Source organism: Nomascus leucogenys, chromosome 4 (assembly GCF_006542625.1).
Source record: "Nomascus leucogenys isolate Asia chromosome 4, Asia_NLE_v1, whole genome shotgun sequence".
Lineage (NCBI taxonomy): Eukaryota > Metazoa > Chordata > Mammalia > Primates > Hylobatidae > Nomascus > Nomascus leucogenys.
Genome location: NC_044384.1, coordinates 57,467,723 through 57,476,422, shown reverse-complemented (window position 1 = coordinate 57,476,422; position 8,700 = coordinate 57,467,723). Strand labels below are relative to the sequence as shown.

The window sequence follows — 8,700 nt, the reverse complement described above, 5'->3', positions numbered from 1 at the left end:
TACAATAAGGGCACATCGTGTCCCAAATAGTTACTTTTCTTTTATTTTATTACATTCAAGCGGAGACTGGAGTGGCATTAACTGCTGGGGGAGGCATGTGAGCCAGGATATTTTTTAAAAGTGAGGGCAGATTGTCCCCAAAAGAAGCAATGGCTTGGTGGCCCAGCTTGCATGAAGGACTAATCCAAAATTTGAGGGCATCTCTCAGGGAACAAGATACATTTCATCTTTTAACAGAATTCCAGAGAAGAGAGCTCAAACAGAGATCAAATTCACCAACTGCAATTAAACACAATCTTAGATTTACTCCTTCCCCTTGCCACAGCAAGAGAAAAGCAGAACATAAAACTAAAACTATTAGAACACCAACAGAGGTAAAGGTTGGGAAAGAAGTCAGGAAAAACCGATCTATATAATTCTGGGGCAAGTAAAAGTTCTGGATAAAGTTGTTCCCACCAAATAAAAATAAAACAAAAGAAATAACAACGCACTTATGTAATGATATGATGACAAACATAGGAAGAAATTAGCTTAGGGAAGACGAAGGGAAGGAAAGGGAGGGCGAAGAAACCATTCTTGAGGAAAACAGAGGAAACACAAATACTTTCTGCTATAAATGTTTTACACTCTCAAAGTACTGAAAGAGGATATAAAATCTATAAGACAGAAGTTCCAAGATAGATCTTGGTTTAAAGTGAAATATTCTAACAGTTACATAGTATTGTACCTTCCCACCTGTGCATATTTATATATTTCTTTTTAAAAATTTAACTTTTTAAAAATCAACTAAAATTTATTTAAGCATAAAGTTACTTTTGCATGTGTCTACAACCACAGTGAATACAGTTCTTGGCATAAAAACAATTTAAAGCCTCCCCACCTGCAAGATTACATATATAAAACTCCCACCATTCTTTATATAATAGTGGATTAATCAAATTAAAATAATTATACTATCTAGAATAAAATAAAATGAAATAATTTACTCATAAGATTCATATTTAAATCATCCTCATTTACAAAATGCTATCCTGAGAATTTTAGTTCCATTAAGTTTCAATCTGAACAAAAGTGTAATCACTTAAGTAACAGCAGTTACTTAAAGTGAAAATGAGATCAGTCAAAATTACTTTTGAAGAAGGCAAAAATGTTGTCAGGTTTCTTGCTGTCTTTCTGGATATTCAGCAGCAGGCTCAATTGAAGTTGGACTCAACCCTGATGGAAACTCATTCTACCTTCAAAATGTGGGGGTTGGGGGGAAAAATCCAGGTCTTGGGGGACAGTAAGGAGGAAAACCTCTCGGTAGATAGACATTTCTCATTGCAAATGGAGCACGTGGTGGACCTGGGACATCCCTTGGTGGAAAATAACCTGGAGAAGCTCCAAACACGGTTCCCGGAGGAGGTGGGGGGAAAGGAGGTCCTCTTCTCATGAATGGGCCCCTTGTATCTACTGGAAGCAGTGAACCTCTGATTGGAGCAAGAGGTAGAGGAACAAAGCCAGGGCCAGTTGCTTCATTTTCAGTGGGGAGAGATGAATCAGGCACCTTTAAATCACCAAGATTATCTTTGGTATCGTTTCTACTGGATTCCATTTCTGAAGGCATTGACCCATCCATTTTAGCCAAAGAAGGCATATTAAAACTTCTGAGTTCTGCTGGTCCAGAGAGTCTAGCACAATTAGAATGAAATCTATCTTGCCTTTGTGGAGGAAGAACTGAATCAGGATATGATTGTCCTGGTGGAGGAAATACCATCCTACAGTCCTGTTCCCACGAAGGTGACAGGGGCCCAGTGTCAGAAGGAGCCCTGTGAGGATCAGTTAACCTATCACAGCTTGATTCTCCTCTTTCATTGGTAATCTGATGGTCCAGAGGATTCCCTGGGCCTCTGGAGCCTCTTCCTCCTCCCTCTGGAAGCAAAGGTGAGAGTCTGGGAGGACCCTCCAATAAAGTTGGAGGATAGAGAGAAGCTCTCGTTTCAGATGAAGGCCGACCCAATGGTGAGGGACCATATGGGGAATGCTCTCTGCCAAATGCTGTATTTGGAACATCAAGTCCATAAGGATCTTTTTCTAAAAGTTTTATTTTAAACTCTATTTCAGTTAATTTTTGTCTGTTGTGAGCATTTTCTTTCCTTAAATCATTGAGGTTTCTTTCAGCAGTCCAAGCTGCCGACCAATTATCGTGTGCTTTTTTCTCATGGAGAATAATCTTCTTTTGATAAAAATGAATAGTTCTCTCAAATTCTTTAAGATCTTTGGCTCGCTTTCGGTAGGTCTCCAGCTCTTCAGTGGCATGGCTGATCATTTCGTCTACTTTAGAAAGTTTCTCTTCTTTCTCTAAATGGTATTTTTACTCTACTATTAATTTCCTGTAGAGTTTCATTTCACGTTTTTGATATAATTCAGTCATTACTTTAAGTTTCTGCTGAAGCTTCTGATTCTCACTTCCAAAATGTGTGTTTTCTGACTGCATAGATGCTTGTTCAGTCTGAAGATTTTTAATATGCTCTGTAAGCTCTTCCTTTGTTTTATCAACTTCAGATAATTGAATATAAATTTGGTTTCTTTCTCCTAAGGTTTTTAAAGAAGCATTTAACTTAGCAGTGTGAATCAGTTTCTTCAAAGCTCCTTTTGGAGGATTATCTAAGTAAGCACCATCTTCCGATTCACTGTTCATTTCTAATTCCAAGTTATCATCATACATTACGTCTTCTTCAAGCATAGCAACGCCATCTTTCATCTTTAGCAAGCGTTCAGTCAGTCTTGATGTGATTTTCTTTATCATTTAGAACTTGTTCTACGTGTACTTTGGAGTCTTCAAATGTTCTTTTCTGTCTAATAAGTTCACTCACTTGTTCTTTCCATACTTCAGCTTCTTGCAAAAGCTGTTTCTGGCTTTCCTGAAGTTGAGAATTTTCATTCAAAGCATCTCGTATTTCTATCTCCAGTTGTTCTTCATTCATTTGAAATCTCTTGAAGGTCATTTTGGCTTCAGCTACTTGTGATTTGAGGGATTTTGACTCATCTTCTAGCGACCGTATCCTTTTGCAAATATCTGCCATCAATTGATTTTGTTCAGAATGTTTAGATTTCTCTTCTTTTAACTCTTTTTCTAGACAGAGTATTTCATGCTCAAGTTCAGAATTGAACCTGTTCAGCTTTTCGCAGGTTGCCTCCAAACTTTGTGCTTCTGTTGCCTCCTTCTCAAAGCTGGCATCCTTTAAAGATGGCTCTACTTCATAGCCTTCAAACTCTTTTTGAACAAGACTAAATTTTTCAAGTAGTTTACATTTTTCTTCAGTTAGTCCAGAAAGTGCCACAGCAAACTTTTTCTCTCTTCTCACATAAAGCCGACTCGTAACTGATCTAAAACTTCTCCACAAAAAGAGAACAGCAAAAAATCCAACAACAGCTGCACGTATCACCAATTCCCATGGAAAACCATAAGGATGAGAATCGGTTCTCATACCTTCAGTTAGTGCTGCCACAACCCTGCGTAGCAACTCCAGGACCAGCCCCACGTATGGCTGAGGGTTAGCCCTAGGCTCCTCCATAGCGCCAAGGCCGCTCTGACGGTCCTGCGGTAACTTCGGCCACAACAAGCGCTGGAGAAGACGCAGCATTCCCTCTGCGTCTTCCCTAACGGGCAACCGGAGCGTACCACTGCGGAGCCAGCTGCTAGGGAACGTGGGCACCCATAGGCCTCACAGACCCACACTGCCTACCCCGACCCCCTTGTTACACTTTACATCCTGAGGAAGCGCTAAAACCTATATTTTAAAACAATACCACAAGGAGAGAAAGACTCAGGTGACCCAGCATCCCAGCTATGCCCATCCCAAGCTGACACCCTAACTAAATGTAGCCTTGTGCATGACCCCAGGTGAGGCGGGCAGAAGAACCTCCCAGCTGACAGAATGATAAGGAATAGCAAATCATTGTTTTAAGTCACTAAGCTTTGGGGTCATTTGTTATACAGCAGTAGCTAATTGAAATACCTGCCCCCTTATCACTTTGGTGTTTCAGTATCTGTGGTCTGAAATAATTAATCTGGGTGCTTGACTAAGATTATGCCTTATGGTAAATTCTGATAGGTAATTTTATAGCTAAAATACAAATTTTCTGATTGACCTTTGCTTCATTGAAGAGATATTTATTTAGCTCCTCCCAAATGAGACAGATTATGCTTTTTAGATTAACTTCTTCCAGGAAAGGGCTCACCTCTCCCTAGCATGATCCTCAACTGTCCCATGTACAACTGAAAAACGCTAATCTCATCCGCAGAAGATCCAGGGCACTTAGAACAGTGCTGACACATAGAGAGTGATTCTCTTACCTGTCCATCAAACCTACCTGCTCTGTGTCCATTTCTGAAACGCTGGAACTCCTTCCACACGGATGATGCCTTGCCCTGCAATAAGTCATCATCTCCTGCCCGTGCACATATCTTCGACTCATCTGGAAAGCTTGCTCCTGCAGTGATGGGTATCCCCACCAGGTTATAAATCAGCACCAGGACCAGGTTGATGCGTATCCTCTGGACAGTTATCTTGGAAAGATGAATGCTAGCCACCACGTCCAGCAAATCATTTTTGATGAAGACGACGTTGGCTGCCTCGATGGCCTCATCCGTGCCAGTGCCAGTGGCGACGCCCACGTCTGCCTGGGCCAAGGCCGGGGAATCATTGACCCTGTACCCCACCATGGCAACTTTCTTCCCTTCGTTCTGGAGCTCCTGAACCTTGGCCACCTTGTGCGAAAGCAACACCTCTGCAAAGACTTTGTTGATGCCACCTGGGTGACAATGCCTCTGACTGTCTTCTGATTGTCCCCTGTGGTCAGAATCACGTCCACACCCATGCTTTGCAGCATGTGCACAGCCAGGGTGGCCTCCTGCTTGACAGTCTCTGCGACAGCGATCTTTCCACAGAGCACACCTCAACAACTTGCACAAGCACCAGCTCCCTTCGCCATCTTCTGCCCGCATATTTGTATAGTTCTTATATTTTCATTATTAAAAGACAACAAGCTGACTGCATTAGAATTTAAAGGCCTCTGGGTGACAAAACCGTTATAAGCAAAAACAAGTAACAGATTTGGAAAACATATGCAACATATAAATTGACAAAGGAATAATATTCAGAATATATGAAGAACTAGGCTGGTTGCAGTGGCTCATGTCTGTAATCCCAGCACCTTGGGAGGCCAAGGCAAGAGGATCACTTGAAGTCAGGAGTTCAAGACCAGCCTGACCAACATGGTGAATCCCCGAATCTACTAAAATTACAAAAATTAGCCGGGTGTGGTGGTAGACGCTTGTAATCCCAGCTACTCAAGAGGCTGAGGCAGGAGAATCTCTTGAACCTGGGAGGTGGAGGTTGCAGTGAGCTGAGATTGCACCACTGCACGCCAGCCTGGGCAACAGAGTGAGACTTTGTCTCAAAAGAAAAACAAAAGAACTACAAATCATTAATAAAAATATAGCTAATTGAGTAGAAACAGTAGACAAAAGTATGTGTGAAGAGACAGGCAATTCTAGAGGAGGGAAATAAAATGTCCAGTGAACACATAAAATGATACTCAACCTCACTAATTAAAAAAAAGCAAATTAGAACAATAGGGTAAGCATTCTACTTCTGGAAAGATGAAGTACAAGTATTTCCCCCCATTTCTCCTGCTAAGTACAGCTAAAAACCCTGGACAGTAGATATAAAACAACATGAGAAGACTGAACAGTGGAGAGAAGAAGGTAGACCAGCTAGAGATCTCAAAACCCGAGAAACAATAAGGTGATGAGTTCTGTGGGTTTTATTTTTGTCCCAAAGACGAGATGCTAAAGAAGTGGGCAACCAGTAAATGCCATAGACACAGAGCGGGGAAAGCCTATCTCTCTGGTCAAAAGCCCATAAGAGGGGCAGCCTAGCAAGACAGAAAACTCTTAGGCATGAACTGATCTTTCCCAGCAGACACCACAGAAAAAAATTGTGGCCCACTCTGCCTCTACCGGCAAAGTCCAAGAGCGTAACTTAAACTTCCACTCTGGACAAGCTCTACCGAGCACCCCTTGCTTCCCCACAGCCCCTCCCCCTGTGATATGGTTTGGCTGTGTCCCATTCAAATATCATCTTGCATTGTAGTCCCCGCTGGAGGGATCCAGTGGGAGGTGATTTGATCTTGGGGGCAGTTACTCCCATGCCGTTCCTGTGAAAGTGAGTTCTCCTGAGATCTGATGGTTTTATAAGGGGCTTTTGTCCTTTGCTCAATACCTCTCCTTCCTGCTGCCATGTGAAGAAGGATGTGTTTGCTTTCCCTTCCACCATGATTGTAAGTTTCCTGAGGCCTCTCCATCAATGCTGAACTGTGAGTCAATTAAACCTCTTTCCTTTATAAATTACCCAGTCTTAGGTGTGTCTTTATTAGCAGTGTGAGAACAGACTAATACACCTTGTTGAGGTGATGTCAGAGAAGGCCAAGGGAGGAGTCTGGTCTGGACTTTGTCCCCTCCTGGTGGTAATGAACCACTCTCATGCCCATCATCAGGACCACTTGGGGAGCCTGAACTCTCACCCCCTATGTAAGGACTCATATCTAGAACACATAGATTTATAAAGGACATTCAAATATCAACTGTAAAAGAAACATGAACAATCCAATTATAAAATGAGCAAAAGATATGAAAAGATACTTCAAAAAGTAGACATACAGATGGCAAATAGGCTCATTAAAAGTTGTTCAGCATCACTGGCATTTAGGGAAATGTGAATTAAGACCAGCAAACAATACCACCACACACTAATTAGAACAGCTAAAATAAGACATAGTGGCAACACCAAATGGTGGCAAAAATGTGGAGAAATTGATCTCTCACACATCACTGGAGGGACTATAAAATGATACAACCACTCTGGAAAATAGTGTGCCCATTTCTTAAAAAACTAAACATATGCTTATGATGTGACCTAGCCCTCATGGCACCCCTGGCATTTCCCAGAGAAACAAAAACTTGTGTCCCCACAAAAACCTGCACATGGTGCTCATAGCAGCTTTATTTGTGATATCTCTGGAAACAACCAAAATGCCCTATGATAGGTGAAGGATTGGACAAACTGCAGTAATGCCTACCGTGATTTATTGCTGATTTAACTCAGCAATAAAGAGGAAAAAAATATCGGGAAATGCAACACCTTAGATGGATCTCAAGGGTGTTATTCTGAGTGAAAAAACCAGTCTCCAAAAGTCACACACTGTCTGATTGTGTTTATATAATCGTATGAAAATGACACAATTATAGGGATGGAGAACAGATAAGTAGTTAGAGTTGGTGGGGACGGGCAGTTCTGCCTATCAAGGGGTAGCAAGAGGGAGATCTTTGTGGGGGGTGAGATAGTTCCATATCTTAATTATGGTTATGTTTCCATGGATCTGCACATATAGTAAAATGACATATAACTATACATACTGTATACCAATGTCAATTTTCTGGCGTGATATTGTACTATAATTATATTAGATGTAGCCATTGAAAGAAACTGAGTAAAAGGGACAAGGGATCTCTCTTAACTATCTTTGAATTTCCTATTAATCAACAATTATTTCAAAACAAAAAACCCCAAGCAGTATGATTCTTTATCCATCAAATTGGAGAACACTTTAAAACTTGATTCAATTAAGTGTGGGCAAAGTTCTAGAGAACAAGGATAGTCATTCTGAAGGGCAGTTGATAGTGTTTATTACAGCTTAACACATGCACAGTCTTCCAAGAGATTCTAAGAGTTCTGTCTGAAAAAAACACCTATGTGCACTGGAGAGAGACATGCAAGACTTCATTGTGGCATTGCTTGTAAGAGTGAAAAAATTAAAATAGCCTAAATGCCCATCAAAAGTGGAATAAACAAATTATGGTATATTCGTATAACACAATATGGCAATTAAAAGGAATTAATTAGATACACTTGTAGCAGCATGATGAGATTTCAAAAACATCGTGTTGCATGAAAAAAGCAAGATACAGTACGACACATAAGAGATAATAGTTTTAGAGGAAACACATAAAGCAATACAATCTTCTTTAGGCAAATATATATGAATTATAAAAATGTCAAGATCAAAGGTGTAAATACTTCACACAAAAGCCTAACCATGCTCACATCTGGTCAGGAGAAGAGGGGAACATGAGAAGAATACATTCATTAGGTATTACCTGGATGCTAAAAATTATTATGACCCTGCAGTTATTTTTAAAGTTTATTTTTTTTTGTTTGAACAGTGGTTCATCTGAAACTAGTGATTATTAATTTGTTGATATTTTCCTTTTGCTTTTCTTCCTGTTCATATTTTAACGTGTGTGTGTGTGTGTGTGTGTGTGTATGAATGTTTGAATGCAACATTTTTAGAAACCTAAAGGTATAAAAGCTGAAAAGAGATTATAACATCTCCATTTATTGAGTGCCTACTATTTGCCAGGCTAGTGTCCTGTGTGTGGTACAGGACATTACTCCTAAATGTACTAGGAGTAATGTACAGACATTACTCCTTAATCTCACTACGATCCTATAAATTGCTGTTCCCTCCATTTTACATGGATAAACTGAAGATAAAACTAAGGATAGAAGAGGTGAAGCAACTTGCTCAAGGTCACATATTTGGCCAGAGCAAAGAGCCTGGACCTGTGTCCAGGTGAGGCCCCTTCAGAGCTCA

General features: G+C 40.6%; 1 protein-coding gene across 1 annotated transcript; it reads right to left on the bottom strand.

The window, feature by feature from the left end:
• Nucleotides 1-1,237: 1,237 nt before the first annotated feature.
• Nucleotides 1,238-3,485, bottom strand: CTAGE1 (cutaneous T cell lymphoma-associated antigen 1). The gene is given in 2 exon segments (XM_012506270.2): nucleotides 1,238-2,762; nucleotides 2,764-3,485. Coding segments are annotated over 2 exon segments (2,232 nt in total). The 5' UTR covers nucleotides 3,471-3,485.
• Between the last annotated feature and the right edge of the window lie 5,215 nt (nucleotides 3,486-8,700).